Source organism: Peromyscus eremicus, chromosome 3 (assembly GCF_949786415.1).
Source record: "Peromyscus eremicus chromosome 3, PerEre_H2_v1, whole genome shotgun sequence".
Classification (NCBI taxonomy): Eukaryota; Metazoa; Chordata; class Mammalia; order Rodentia; family Cricetidae; genus Peromyscus; species Peromyscus eremicus.
This window is the reverse complement of record NC_081418.1, coordinates 70,248,774-70,264,661: the sequence shown is the minus strand read 5'-3', so window position 1 is coordinate 70,264,661 and position 15,888 is coordinate 70,248,774. Positions and strand designations below refer to the sequence as shown.

Below are 15,888 nucleotides of genomic sequence, written 5' to 3'. Positions count from 1 at the left end.
GGGCCTGGCTTCCCAGAACCAAGTTAACACACACGTGTAGGTATTAAGAGCCGTAGCGCGGTGCCAGCTGCTTTCTCCGGCCTTTAGTTTGACACAAGGCATCGGGTACGTGGAAAACAAAGGAATTTGCTGCCGCCCGCCTTTCTGTCTAGAGACCAGCTGGAAGTCATCAGGGACCCTCTCCCACCCCCACAGCCCTCCCCCCAGGGCAGCAGAAAGGATGCAGACTCCTACCTTGAAGTTGTGTGTCTTCTCATAGTTGAAGTGGTTGTCGTTGTGTGTGAGGGCAGCTCTTCGGACGAGCGAGGAGATCTGTGAACAAGCAAAGAGCTTGAGAGGAGACCACAGAAAGGCACCTCTGAGTCCCACCTTTACCCCAAATGCAATGGCCAGCAGCTCTTGGCGCTTCCTGCCCGGCTTGGCCTTCCGAACCACAGCACATTTTCTCTCATTTTCCAGCCACAGTTCCTGAGAGAACATAGTGCCTGGGTCTCGGATCTTCCGAGTGTCCCCTGTGGAGCTCTCTAAAGCCAGCAGAGCTTTGGGATTGTGGCAGCAGATTTGAGGCAGCTGTGTCCTGTCTGCAGAGCCCTGAGGCATGTGACCTGGAAGGGACTGACTGAGTGATGGAGGGGGCTCTGGCTGAGTAGGGATGGGCCTGCTTTGTGCTATTTCTTAAGGCTGGCATGTGCCTGAAACAATAGCACACATTCATGTGTAGCCACCCCCAGATTATCCAGTCAGCCCAGGGGACCCAGGAAGGCAGCGATGTGTACACATGCACGTGTGTGCACGAGCCTTCACAGACACACACCACACACATACCACAAACACCACATACAGACACCCACACCCACACACATACCACATACACACCACACACACAAACACACACAGAGACATACAGACACACACACACCCCCACAGACACCCCCGCACACACACGCTCCTTGTGGTGTTCTAAGTCAAAGCTGTATCCAATTATTCTGGGCCTCTGAATCTCATCCTGGGCTGACCTCCAGCAGACTAAACTTTTAAACCCACCCAATTCTTTAATCTTACAGGGATAAACTCGCACCCATATTTTCTTAAATTGCCCAGAACTTGAAAACCTTATCTTTATTCTTAACACATTTATCAAACTGCAGGAGTCTGAGCCCAAGCAGCTTATGGGAGAAGTGTGAAACATTTGGTTCTGGGCTCAGCAAGCTCCCAGGCCAGCGAGTCAGAGGCAAGGCTTCTGGCCATTCTCCCTCATCCGCTCTCCCGGCCATTCTCCCATTTCATCCTGATTTTATATATATATATATATATATATATATATTTATCAGAAATAGCAGGCAAAGTTTTTGTCACTTGAAGGAACTTACACTGGGCCAGGCAACACTCAGCGTGCACTAAAGTACATCTACTCATTGAATCTCCAGCATAAGGGGAGAAGGGCCCATTTCTGGATGAAAACACCGAGGCACTGAGCGGTAACATAATTTGCTGAAGGACACATATCTTGTATCAGTAGCAGAATCCCATGCTCCTCCATGGCTGAAACAAATCCTGGCGCTGTGAGCTTTTACTGGTCTCAATATCTATTTGCCCTACAAATCCTAGAAAAATCTCTTTTCTGGCATATTCAGCTTCTCCACGGAGCAGCTCCCGCTCTCCTTTAGGGTGTTACAGCATCATTTAACCACACCTACATCCTTATCAACATGCAAATTCCAACTTCAATGCCACCCTTGCCAAGAAAACGGTCCCAAACTTCCCACTGGTGGAGCACTCTGCCCTCTTAAGTACCATTCTTCATTGCACATACCACTGTCTTAGTGGAATCAGTGACAGTCCTGACTCTCCATTACACCAAGAACTCAGGTAATCCCCCTGTGCCTGGGTCACCTTTGGGTCCCCCTGCAAGTCTCTAATGGGACTCCTTGCTATAGCATCCACTGAACAAATACAAGGTTCTAGAAAGCCCTAGCACACGGAGGGGCCAGAAGTCTGGAGAAAGGGAAGCGAAGGTGTTCCTCATAGGGTGGGATCTCCCACTCATCCTATGATCATCACTGACTACACCCCAGCCTCTAATGACCAGGACTGCCCAAGGCCATTCTCCCCTAAAGAATCTTTGCCCTGATGTGGTCCTGACCCGGTCCTGAAGTTCAGTTGCCCATGAAGGGGCTGAATGGGGGTTTGTTAGACCTTACAAATGTTTCCAGGGTTAGCCTAAGGGTAAAATTTTGGAGGTCATAAATAAAGATCTTTTTTCAAATCTTCATGGCTAGTAAACGAACATAGACCTTTTGATGTAAATAGCCAGTACTGGAGTATGTGCGAGGCAAAGTGTATGATTATACTGTTTGAGAATCAGATTAAATAACCATTTCTATGGCAAGTGGGTAACAGAGTCTCCTTCTCCTTGTGGCGGATTGCTGGCTGAATACAAGATTTAATCTCTTTTCTTGTGTGTGTGTATGTGTGTTATTACTTATAACCAGCGATTTTTATTTCTATTCACGACAGTGACTTCTCTTTCAGTTTCCAGATCATTTACCCAAACACAAGATGCATTCAGCCATGGGCAAGAACCACACACTGTCCTTCTAGAATCCTCTTTACAGGGACTGTGAGTGTTAGCTCCCCAGGAGAATGATAGCTTAGGGATACTCTAAGTCCCCCTCTTAGCCCAGAAAAAAAAATGGTTACAAGACTCTCTGGGTGACCTCCCCTCCTTAGGAAATGCCTCTCACGGGGCTCTTTATCAGCACATCTGCGGGGAATCACCCCAGTCCTTTCCATCTTCCACAGCACGAGTCACTGTCCTCAACACACATCTCCACATCTCTCTGTATGTTCTATTTAAACCTGGGATTCTCCCTGGGCCGCTGGCATTTGGGCCAGCGCAGTCTTTGTTTTGGGGTGTGTTGTAAGCTGTTTGGCAGCATGCCTTGGCTCTCCTCACTGGTTACCTGTAGAATCCCCGTTGTGATCACTGAAGGACATTGCCTAGTACTGCCCAACCCTTCTCCAGTGGGGCTTGCCTGGCTTACGTTAATAGCATAAACATTTAAGTGCACTTACTTAGGTGCCAAGTACTACGTTAAGTGTATTTCATGTTAGGATGCACTGAAGATGTATGAGTCTACAATGCAGTACTTTTCTAATTCCTTCCATTTTACAGATGAGGACACAGGAACTATGAGCTTACATACTTTGCCCAAGGTTCCAAATCGGGCAGGTGGGCAGTCCATCAGCATATCTAAGGAGGTCTGGGCTTCTTCCACCAAAGAGCAAATTTTATTTTTTATTGTGGTAAACACACATAACAAAGATTGACTATTTGACCACTTTAGCAGAAGTAGACTGACTGGCTTAGAGAGGGGCTTCTGCCTGCCCCACATCCTCTTCCAAGCAGTGTCTACTAAAGACAGCCTGGCAAGCAGGTGAGGCTATGAATACATGGTGAAAAGCTGGCCATCTCCCTCTCTTTTTTCCATCTCCTATAATGAGGGTTGGAATTCCACTTTTAGAGTGTCTCTCTTTGTTCTTTCTCTCCATGTTCAGGATCTAGCATCCAGAAAGGCGTCCAGTAGCAAGAAAGCAACAGAATGTTGTCAGGTGGAGGAAGGAGAAGGTAGGTCAGTAGCTGAAAAGATGTGGGAAACAGCCATTTGGGGCACCCAGCGTCACGGAGGAAGATGGGACCTTAGAAGTTCGTGAGCTCACTGGCTGCTTCAGTAGCTGAAAAGATGTGGGAAACAGCCATTTGGGGCACCCAGCGTCACGGAGAAGGTGGGACCTTAGAAGTTCGTGAGCTCACTGGCTGCTTCCCACCCGCTCCTGACAGGCCCCTCTCGGCCTCTGGGAGCCACAGCCTTCTGCCTTACCTGCAGATTTCTAAAGCAGTGATTACTATAGGCTCATTGTTTCCCCACAGACCCCAAGTGTGTCCCAGTGCTGCGTTTTAAAGAGGTGTGACAAAGAGCATGACCATCAGCCCAGTGACCCCAGTCCCCGTCTGTACTCCTGGGCCCTTTACACTGCCCTGTCTTGTGTCTGTGTCTTCCTTAAGTGCTTACAACCCAAGCTACGTCCTGTCTGCAATCACTAGCCCAACTGCCGTTTCTGCTGCCTCATAACAGTGCAAGAGATGAAACTCACTATTACACGCTGGCCAGGGAGCCACAGGCGGGGGCTCGACTATCTTACCGGTGTTTGCGGCAACTAGAGTTATGTCTGAGGAAAAATAGTTGGTGACTTATTAAAGGCCTGAATGGAGCCAGTGGTTCTATTTCCAGCATTCTTAGGCAGGTCTGAAGACAGAGATTTAAATAGACACACACACACAGGGTAGGGGTGGGGTGGAGAGAGACAGGTGTGTGTGTGTGTGTGTGTGTGTGTGTGTGTGTGTGTGTGTGTGTGTGTGTATGTGTGTGTAGAGACAGAGACAAAGATAGGGAGAGGGAGACAGAGACAGAGACAGAGACAGAGAAAGATATAGAGAGATTAACCAAAGCAATAATCCTGAGCAATGGGAAAAGGCCAACATCCAATATAGGGAAAAGGTAAATAGATGATGGTTCAAGTGTGTAATGGTATATTACACAAACGTTAACCAAAGTGAGTAGACACCTCAATGACGAGAGCATCTATCCCCACATATTATTAGGGGAAGAGCAGGCCGCTGAGCCAGATACAGGCATATTACCCATTTTGTATGAGAAATAGACCAAAATATTTCCCTCTCACCCCAAACTGTGGAATGTAAGCAACAGTATCTCTGGGTGGAGAAACTGCCACAGGCCTCTATTTTCTTCTATATATTTGGAATTTTCTACAATTATAACTTAGTTCTATTAAATAGTAATTACTTTTAAAACTATATTGTACAGACTTCGTTAGTCATGTGGACATACGATAAGCTGTTCGTATCTGAACTATAGTTGGCATTCATTCTAAGACCTCTTTTTCTTCGGGAGAAGGAACTCAGGGTCTGTGGCCTCTCACCACAGAGCTATTAAACTAGATCCACAAACAAATCCAGGTCTGGATTCTCCTGTCTGAAACTTGTAGGTGGCTCCTCACAGAGACAGCCATGGAGTTCCCTGGGAGACTATTTGGTACCCAACCTCTCACTTTCTGGTTCACTTTGTATAGTGCAAGACCCGAGATTCTGCAACCCTAACATTCTCCCAGGCGATGCTGGTGTTGCTGGCCCTGGGACCCCTGAGATATGCTTTTTACTCAGCCTGTGGCTTTGTCTGATAGTAAGATAAACCTGGGGACAGGCAAACACCGCCCCCCACACCTGCTCAAGGTGCCCCCTCAGAACAATCACACTCAGCTTTCTGGAGAGGGTGCCCAGAGTCTCAGACATCTCCCCAGGGAAAAGTAAAGCGCTTCTGGAAGTGAGAGTTCTCATTCACGTGCTTCTCAAGTTCTCCTGCTTATAGATTATTAGAAAATATGAAAGAATGAATGTAAGAATTGCTATTGAAGAAATGTTTCCTCCCCCAAGGAATCAATAAATATCAAATCATGCAACCTTATCTCACCCCCCACCCCCCCACCCCCCGCTTCATGAAACTTAAAACCTCCATCAACTCTTAAGATAAAAGCAAAACTCCATACCATAGTCTCCTAGGGTGTGGTCTGGCCTCTGCCACTTTTCCAGGCTTTCTTCTCACCACTTCCCTGCTGGTACCTGGAGGACTGCTAACCATACACCTAGCAGTATAGTTCTGAAGTTATGAGCCAGGAGCCCCCAAACCACTGGCTTTATGAGCTCAGGTCCTATGCACACTTTCCATCACAATTAAAGCCCATGTCATGCTACCTGGCACCACACAGCTACTCATTGCATTTTACCAAAATTCATGAATGTTCGCAGCTATAAACTCTCTGCAGGCGAGGAGACCTCTACGGCAGCTTATCATCATCACTATTAAGTTCCCCCCTTTCAGACGCTGATACAACATCCAGGGGCTGTGATCTTTGGGATTTCCTCAGGCTTGTGCTGTCCAGTTGCTGCCATTACAAAAGAAGCATTGGAAATGGGTGGGTGGGTCGGGGGGAACCTGTGTGTAGGTCAGGCCCAAAGTCATGAGCCCTAAGGAACAAGACTAGTTAGGTTTGGGGCTTGAGTAATGTCACTCTGTATCTTGGAAATAATAAATAAGGATTTATCTATCCATCCATCCATCCATCTCTCTACCTACCTACCTACCTACCTACCTGCCTATTATGTATCATCTATCTTCTATTTACCTACTCTCTACCTATCATCTTCTATCTATCTATCTATCTATCTATCTATCTATCTATCTATCTATCTATCTATCTATCTACTTACCTATCATCTATCTACCTAGGTATTGTCTATCATATAATATCATATCTATCTATCTATCTATCTATCTATCTATCTATCTATCTATCTATCTACCTACCTACCTATCTATCTATCTATCTATCTATCTATCTATCTATCTATCTATCTATCTATCTCTCTATCATCTCTTCCTAATTATCTACCTATTATCTATCTATCATCTATCTATATCTATCCACCTACCTATCTATCATTTTCTGTTGTGGAATATTATTTTAAGATATGTTACATTTGTTTATGCTATGGAATGTCTGTTTAATTATGCAAAGATGTGTTGCATTCTTTTATGTTGCATTTGTTTAACTCTGTGAAGCTTTGCCTGTCTAAAACATCTGATTGGTCTAGTAAAGAGCTGAACGGCCAACAGCAAGGCAGGAGAAAAGATAGGTGGGGCTGGCAGGCAGAGAGAATAAACAGAAGGTAAAATCTGGGGGGAAGAAAGATTAAGGAGCAAGGAAAGAGGGGTCAGCCACTCAGCTACATATCCAGATAGGAAATAAGAAATAAAGAAAGGTATATAGAAATAGAGAAAGATAAAAGCCCAGGGTAAAAGGTAGATGGGATAATCTAAGTTAAGGAAAGCTGGTTAGAAACAAGCCAAGCTGAGGCTGGGCATTCAAAAGAAAGATGTGTGATTATTTGGGAGCTGGGTGGTGGTACCCCAAAAGAGTAAAGAGCAAAAGAGTAAAACACAACCAACTACAATCTTCATGTACTCATCTATTTTTGATATCTTTCTTCTTACGAGCAAGGTAGAGTCGATGTTATTGTCCCCACTGTGTATGAGAAGGCAGGAGATGCTCTGAGGCATGTCCTGGGAGTTAGGCTCAGGAACCTTATGACATTTTTCATGGAAATCCCTGGATTCCCAGTGTAGCAGATGAGCAATCTCCTGACACAGGGACTAATTTCTCCTCTCCATTCCCGAGAGCATTTTAAAATCCAGAATTTCAATACTTAAAAATGTAACTTGAAAACAACTGTGGTTCATCTATGGACTCTATTCCAGTGAGTGGCAAGCTGCAAGCCTTGGCTTGGCCCTCAAGAAAGCTGTGTTTTGTGAAAAATGAATGCACTCACTTTTTAGCAGTGCTTTTTATTTTCATAACCTGGTATTAAGATGACTTCTATAAAAGGCCAGCACGCTCTCTTTTTCTCTGTACACTCTGGTTTCACTACCCACACATCTAGGGAGCAAGGCCTGGGTGATGACCTAGGTGGCCTCTGTCCTCAAAGCTCTAACCCATTAATTCCATTGCTGTAATAGAATGAACGTGTCGAAGGCCTGCTGCACTAGTGAGAGGTGTTAGACGGACAGAGTTGGTCACTGGGGTTGTGCCCTTGAAGGGAGTATCAGGATGTGGCTTCTTCCTTCTCTCTGCATCCTGACTCCGTGTGAGCAGCTTTGCCCCACATCCCCCCGTCACATGCTATTCTGCCTCAGTACAAGCCTAGAAACAACAGCGCCAAATGACCGAAGCAACCATGAGCACAGATAATCTTTTCACCTTAGGCACTTCGTCATAGTAACAGAGAGCTCTCACACCTGCCCAGATCCGAGAACACTTAGCAATGTGCTGAAGCCGTTCATTCCAGGAGGAAATGCCTGGACTAACGCACCCGAGGTGTGTTTGGTTTGGTTTGGTTTTCATTCTCTGTGGAGCCCCCTTTGACACCTTTCATGGCTGCAGAATGGAAACACCAATGTATGCTTACTATATGTTTTTCTGTACATAATACATGTAACATCCTTAGCTATGAGGGCTTCTCTCTCTCTCTCTCTCTCTCTCTCTCTCTCTCTCTCTCTCACACACACACACACACACACACACACACACACGTGTGTGTGTGTGTGTGTGTGTGTGTGTGTGTGTGTGTGTGTGTTTGTTTTCATCAACACTACTAACCGAGACTGTTTGATACTATGGACACTGAGCAGTCTCTCCTACTGCAAGATAAAGCCTCCTTGTTCTTCCCAAGAACTGCCTGGAGTGTTTGCTTGCTTCTTCACTTGTGGATTCTGTGTGTGAAAATGGAGGGGGACAGCAGAGCCACCGGACTGCAGACTTGTCCCCATGGTGGTGGAAGGACTGAGGGGCCAGGGTAGGCACTTACACCCTCTCCACCCGTGCCCTAGCTCAATACTATTGCTTCCATTGCATCCCTCTAAGCATCAGCTTTCATACCTGACCCAGCTCAGGCCTGGAGCTGCTGCTGACCTCCAGACCTGTGGTAGTGAGGCCTTGGCTCTGATGGCACATGCCCAGGAGCCACCCTGATTGTCTTCTAGGATCAATATGAGAAACAAGAGCACCAAGGAAGGGTCTCAACACCCCTCCTAGAACTCTTTTCTTCAGCATAGCATTCTCCCCACACTGAAGGACCGTGCAGACTCCTAACACTGAAGGGCCATGCAGGCTCCTAACAAACACTGAAGGGCCATGCAGGCTCCTAACACTGAAGGGCCATGCAGACTCCTAACACTGAAGGGCCATGCAGACTCCTAACACTGAAGGGCCATGCAGACTCCTAACACTGAAGGGCCATGCAGGCTCCTAACACTGAAGGGCCATGCAGGCTCCTAACACTGAAGGGCCATGCAGACTCCTAACACTGAAGGGCCATGCAGGCTCCTAACACTGAAGGGCCATGCAGGCTCCTAACACTGAAGGGCCATGCAGGCTCCTAACACTAAAGCATCATGCAGGCCCCCGAGGGACCAGAGACCCTTGGCAGCAGCAGACAGTCAGATTACTGGTACAAGGTTGTAATTGATCTCTCCCAAACAGACCTGTCCAGCTGTTTTTACAGAGACCAGCGTCAGCAATTTTGGTGAACAATGGATGTTTCTTAGACACTTTGATGTGGAAACAAAGACACTCCACACTGTGGACAAAGGACTAGGGTACACCGGACAGCTCACACATTTCAGTAGACAGTTGATTTGGGGAGCAGCTGGGGAGCCAGCAAGGAGCTTTACATCTGAGCATGTCCTTAAAGGAGATCTTTAATATTCGCAGCCACACTTCCCAAGTCTGCACCTACTAAAGTACGCCAGGGTTGTCTTTAGGGAAACGGACACTGTCTGGTGAAGCTCCTTGAAAGTGTGTAGGAATCCTTTAGGGATTATGATGCAAAGCTAAAATGCCTGAAAGCCCCGTGCACTCTGAGGGGAACAGTTGCTAGCAAGTGCCCAGCTGCTGTCCCCCCCCCCCCCCGTGCCCTCTGTCCTTCTCATGTTCCCTATTTGTCTCCCTTGCTTTGTAGTTTTGTGTTGTCACGTGACTCCTCACCTCTAGCCAAAGGATTGATTGCCTTATGGGTTTTATTACAAAACTCAAGACACTCAGTTTCTGGTTTATGACGCCCGATTGTAGCATAACTCAGTTGTGTTCCTCTGACTCCCGTTCCCTCCCTGTCACTGTCACTTAGTTGACACTTAGATACATTTCTGCTGGAAGCCACACATTTGCCAAATTGCATTTTTTGGTGACCACAGAGAGGCAATGTTCAGAGCACCATTGCTGAATGCACGTGACAGAGCCCTGAGCACAGTGGAACATGTTCTCTGCTCTGCAGGTGGTACATGTCTGTTGTCTAAAGAAAAGAAATTCAAGGTAACCCACCGGTTTCTGTGTGTGAACAGTCCCAGATTCAAATGACAGAGATGCTTGTTAAATATTTTTTCACAAATAAAAACATCTCCAGCCCCTACTGTGCTTTGTACAGTGAACAATCACCAAACAAAACAGCCTTTGATACCGTTCCCCAGCTGCGTGGCTGAGACTTGCCCAGTATAGAGAATTCAGTATTCAGAACCGCATATAGATACTGGCACATTCCACAGAGAATCTCAGCTTACTTCTGGGCTCTGTAGTGGGTGGAGACTGGGATTTTCAGAGTCTACCATTTGGGAAAGCCAGCCCAACACCAAGTCTGTGGCCCTGCTGCCCTGTCCGTCCCCCAAGGGAATCAGTATGGTGACGATGCATGGCCACAGTCAGCACCGCTCTGTGAAGACAGTGGGTCACAGCAATCAGCAAGGTTGAGTCTTCCAGGCAAAGACAACATTCTGAAAGGACCACATGCAATTTGACCTCAGCTCTGTTTTTAAGGCAAACAAATTATTCTTGGACACACAGCAAGCATCTCGCTCCTTCCTTCTCTCCCCCAGCAAATCTTTCTAAAGCAGCTATTGTTTATCAAGCACAGGGTTAAGCAAGTGAACAAGTTGGAGGGTTGACAGTAAACACAGGCAACAACACACGGCAGGTGATGTGTTAGAAAGAGCAGGGTGGCTTGGAAAAGAGGGCTGGGGGATGGGAGGAGTGAGGTGGGGGGTTGTGGATAGTATGTGGAGTGAGTAGAACATTTCTTAATAAAGAAAAATGAGAAAAAAAAAGAAAGCCATCAGGGCTACGGAGAGGTAAAATACGAGAGCAAGCACAGGGGTCATTCGCGGTGGGTGGTGGGTAAAGAGCCTTCCATGCAAGTCTGGGGACTCTGAGTGAGTCCCCAGAACCCACTTAAAGCCAGGTTGGTAGCACACATCTGTAATCCCAGTGCGCCTATAGAATAAGAGGTAGAGAGAGAAGAATTCCAAAAGTTTGAAGGCCAGCTAGCCTGGACTATGGAGTGGTGGGCAACAAAAGAGTGAGAGCCCATCTCAGACAAGAAAGAAGGTAAGGGTGATGTCCAAGATTGACCTTTGACCTTCATATCCATGCCATGGCATGCACACACCCAAACATTTCTCTCTCTCTCTCTCTCTCTCTCTCTCTCTCTCTCTCTCTCTCTCTCTCTCTCTCTTTCTCAAACACACACACACACACACAAACACATATTCTCTCTCACACACACAGACAGACACAGAAACAAACAGGCAGATAGACAGACAGACAGACACAGAGAGAGAGAGAGAGAGAGAGAGAGAGAGAGAGAGAGAGAGAAGAGAAGAGAAGAGAAGAGAAGAGAAGAGAAGAGAAGAGAAGAGAAGAGAAGAGAAGAGATGAGATGAGATAGGGGAAGACACTGCAAACTTCAAAAACATTTTCTTGTTTACAGTGGAGTCCAAAGCTAGACTGTCTGGATTGAAATTCCAGCTTCACACCCCCCGCCCCCATGCAGAAACTGAACCAAGTGTCTCAATTCTCAACTCCGTGCCTCAGATTTTTTTTCAAGGTTGGATGTACCTCACAATCGTAGGTCTCTGATGGAGGACTAAAGTTAAGCTGACTATTGTTCAACCTAGTGCCTGGTACCATATCACACATACACAAGCATGCATATATAATTTAAAGAGTAAACTAACTTTCACAATATGCAGGTGATGTTTCCAAAGTCTTAGGAAGGTGTGGTTCAACTAAAAATACCTTTATTTCACATGAGATACAAAAAAAATTCCCTTCTGACCTGCTATACTTCCTAAACACAAGGTCATTTTAATTTGATCAGAATCACTACAGAGCTAACAAAGATCCTGTAAGTATTTTAATATATGTGCTAGTTCCTTAGAGATACTTGGTGGCTGAGTGTGGAGAGTTTTATTAAAAGCATAAGTGCCACAAAACAGGCTGTACCGTGAAGCATCATGGGATCAGAAAGAAACTCGAGGATGCAAATGTAGAAAAACAAAGAAGGAGGCAGTTATTATGACTTCTACGGCCCCAGGGATGTGAGCAGGGCCAGTGGCCTCAGTCCTGGGCCCTATCCAGAGCTGCATTCAGGGGAGAACAATGCACAGTCTTGAAGCAGGTGGTGGCATGCAGCAGCTGAGTCGCCTCTAAACAGCTTGCTGGGCTCAGCGGCCTCACTCAGCTTCTCCTCTTGCACATGTGTGTGTCTGGCTGTTGGAGGGAGATTGCACTTGCCTGGTCATGGAGGCCGGAAGTCAACACTGGGTGTCCTCTCTTGCTCTTCACCATATATATATATATAAATGATGAAGATATATATGTTAAGATGAAGATATGTTAAGGTCAGCTGGCCAGGGTGCTCTGGGGATCTGTATGGCTTCCATGTCCCCTGGGAGAGGATTACAGGTGTGTGCGACTACATCTGGCCTTTTCGCAAGGATGCTGGGTTCTAAATCCAAGTTCTCGTGTTTGTGTAGAAAGCACTTTGCTGACTAGGCAACTTCTATACCGTACATGATGGCATCAATTTTATCTTATTTAAAATATCGAGTTATTTCCAGTTATTCTGTGATAAAATGAGTTTGAAAATTCTGTGTATATCCATGTCTTGCAGGATTATATGTTACACCACTGTTTAAACATATCAGCATTTTCCAGAATTGTCTCTACCCATGTAAAACCAACAAATATTTAACAGCAATAGTGTTTGGGAGACTCAGTGCCTACTGTCAGGATGGTTGTATCCATCAAATTATATAACATGCTTTGATGCCTCCAGCCCAGTAATGGCTCAGCAGAGATTTTATGTATTCTGATTAAGCTTAGCTAAAAGTATTGCTTATCCTGAGCAGCACACTCACAGGAGAAGATGGACATTGGTCTTACCTATAGTCCTGAGTGACCCTGAGATGGGGTGGATATGGGTGTTACCATCTTGTCTCCTAAACAGTGAGTCATTCAGGGCTAGTGGACAAGGATTATTGCCACAGATAACAACCTTTTAGTCACGTCAATTCCAGGCAGGCTGGGCAGAAAAACTTGGGCACTGTTTTATGTGAATTTGACATGAGTTCAAGTCATTTGGGAAGAGAGAGCTTTAAGAATATGGCACCACCAGGTTGGCCAGTGAGCAAACCTGTAGGGCATTTCCTAAGTGATTGATGTGGGAGGCCCAGACCATTTGGGTGGTGTCAACCCTGGGCAGGTGGTCCTAGAGTGTATAAGAAAGCAGGTTGAGGAAGCCACAGAGCGCAAGTCAGTAAGCAGCACTCCTCCACGGCCTCTGTATCAGTTCCTGCCTCCAGGTTCCTGCCCTATTTGAGTTCCTATCCTGACTCCCCTCAGTGACAGAGTGTGTTGCTTTTGGTCAAGATGTTTTATCACAGTAATAGGAAGAGAAGTTGGGTACCTTTTGGTTCTTTGGGCCCTTCTGAGTTGATGGTGTCTTGTTGGACAGAGTCCAAGATGTCATCTGAATCCCAACATTCCAGATTGTGACCTTGTCAGTGCCCTGGTGCCAGTGAGTCTAAAGTCCCAAGATCTTTGGGCGCTGCCTCAAGGGCCTGGCACACATACACCTCATTTCTACACCACACCCCTACACACACACACACACACACACACACACACACACACACACACACACACAAATGGCTTTAAGAAATGGTCTCTCCCTGAAATCCTTATCTCTGAAAGCTACATCACAAAGAATCTGAATCCACTGTCCTTTCTTCCCTGGTTCCAAGTCCTTCCAGAAAACTGATGCCCTGAGGCCAAAGCATATAGCCAAAGACCAAGAATCAGAGGAGAGCTCTGGGTGGTGGGAGGTTGGTGTCAGCTGCTACTTGGGGGCACAAGCGCCTGTTTGCTGGATGTTATTCCAAACTCTATGGCTTTGCCTGCTTTCCCAATTTGAGCTCTGTCATCCCGTTTGGAAGAACCCCTCTACTGGCCCAGCTGATGCCCAGGACTCATCTCTCCAGATCAACATGATCCAAGATGAGTCCCAGTTCATCAAAGGAGAGCAGAGTCTTCTTACAACTCTGTTAACACAATGCTTCAGGCAGGATGGGAGAGAAAGAGCAAATTTCCCACAAAAGGCAAAATAGTATATATTTTTTAAAAAAATGGTGCCCAGAGAATGATGAATTCAAATGGGATTACCCAACAAGATGTGGTGAGTATTCCTATAGTCCCGGAATTTGGGAGTGTTGGTAGGAGGATTATGAATTCAAGGCAAGCCTAGGCTATATAGAGTTCTAGGCTTGCCCTGGCTACAGAATAAGTCTCTAAATAAATAAATAAATAAATAAATAAATAAATAAATAAATAAATAAATAAGATGGATGATAGATAGATAAATACATAGATAATAATCTTCATTCTAAGGTTCAATTTCTGAGGACTAGGGGTATAGAACTGTAATGCTTCTGAAACTCTTTTTGCATGCTTCTGTAAGTTGAGATGGACGCAATGCCATGGGGCTTCCAAAGCTGGGTGCAAAGGGCAGTGAGACTTTTATCTCGTGCACTAGAATCCTTGCGCTACCACCATGAGCTGTCAGGTTAGAAGCTCCCACTGTCCGGAGGCCACCATGTTTCAGGGAAACACAAGCTGTGTGGAAAGCCTCATGCAGAACTGTGCTCGGCAGCCCAGTGGGTCATCTCAGTTCAGCCCCCAGATGTGTGAGTGCAGGTGCCATCACATGATTCCAGAGCCCAGCTGTCAAGTCCCCCTCAAAACCAGAGGGCACAAACTTCTAACTTCCAGACTTCTCACCCAACAGAACCTGATACCATGGAACAATGGGTATTGTTTTTCCAACTCTGGTTTGTCATTTAGCAATGATATTTGAGATCTGGTGGAAATCCTCTCTACTTCAACATTAAAAGCTAATGTCCTTGAGGATGAAGCCTCCGGTTTATTTGATTTATGCAAAATCACTGGCTTTTAAAAAAGGGATTAATGCTTAGCATGGTACCTATGCTAGAAACTTTATGTAGAATGCAGTTTTATTTATTTTTTCTGTGTAGACAAAGTATACATGAAACAATAGCTTAGTTTTCTTCTGACAAGAACATTGTTCTATGTACAGTATGAAAATAGTTTAACTGAATGAAAATGTGTAGGCTATGATGTTTCAGCATATGTAAAAATATTTTTATGCTGCAGAACCACAGGAATGTATAGTTACAGTTTATTAGAGGTATAAATTAGATACTTATATAGACACTTTATAGCCACCTTGCCTCTCCCATTCAGGCATCCATCTACCCACCCACCTAGCCAACTGACTAGCCTATAGACAATCAACCAACATGGGATGACCATCTCCTCAGCGTGAGGCTCTGTGTTGGTCTCTGGACACCCATTAGATCCAGTCCCTGCCCTCACTTATAATAGTTCATAGACTAGCAGCAGTGTCTGCAGCCTAGGAGTTTTGACATACACAAGGCATTGCTATTCATCACTCTGATGCTCTAAACATGGAGGTCCTTCTATATAATGATGAATATATGCCAATAAGCATCCATATTGCTTAAGGACTCTCAAATGACCATAGTACATGTATGCTAAGGGAAACTTGCTCCCGTGGAACAGTGAACAGTGAGACTGTGGTCACTGGCCTGGGTTAAGGCCAACTGTGAGAGGGGGAACAGCCAGGAAGTCAGGAGTCTACCTGTGACAAGAGGTTCCTTCTTGCTTGTCTAGATATCTGAGCCAGGCACACAGGTGACTGAGTTGAGGGGACATGGACCATACTGTGCTGAAAGCTAATACCCCACAGACCTGAGTATATATTGTTGTCCCAGTAAAGGTCCCCACTGCTGTTGGGGGTCTGTCCTGTGGAGCTGAGTGAACTGGGAT

The 15,888-nt window shown here is 45.8% G+C and overlaps 1 protein-coding gene across 3 annotated transcripts in view; it reads right to left on the bottom strand.

Annotated features, from left to right (window-relative positions):
- Nucleotides 1-5,750, bottom strand: part of LOC131906972 (beta-chimaerin) — a 32,962-nt gene extending 27,212 nt beyond the window's left edge. Inside the window, exons 1-2 of one of the 3 annotated variants that reach the window (XM_059257868.1) lie at nucleotides 5,626-5,750; nucleotides 235-312 (exon numbers count right to left, since the gene is read on the bottom strand). In XM_059257868.1, coding sequence (XP_059113851.1) covers nucleotides 235-312; nucleotides 5,626-5,628 — 81 coding nt within the window. In that variant the 5' untranslated portion in view covers nucleotides 5,629-5,750. Of the gene's footprint in view, nucleotides 1-234; nucleotides 481-5,625 lie in introns of those variants that run through there. The other 2 variants (XM_059257869.1, XM_059257866.1) reach the window with 2 other exon arrangements.
- Nucleotides 5,751-15,888: the final 10,138 nt, after the last annotated feature.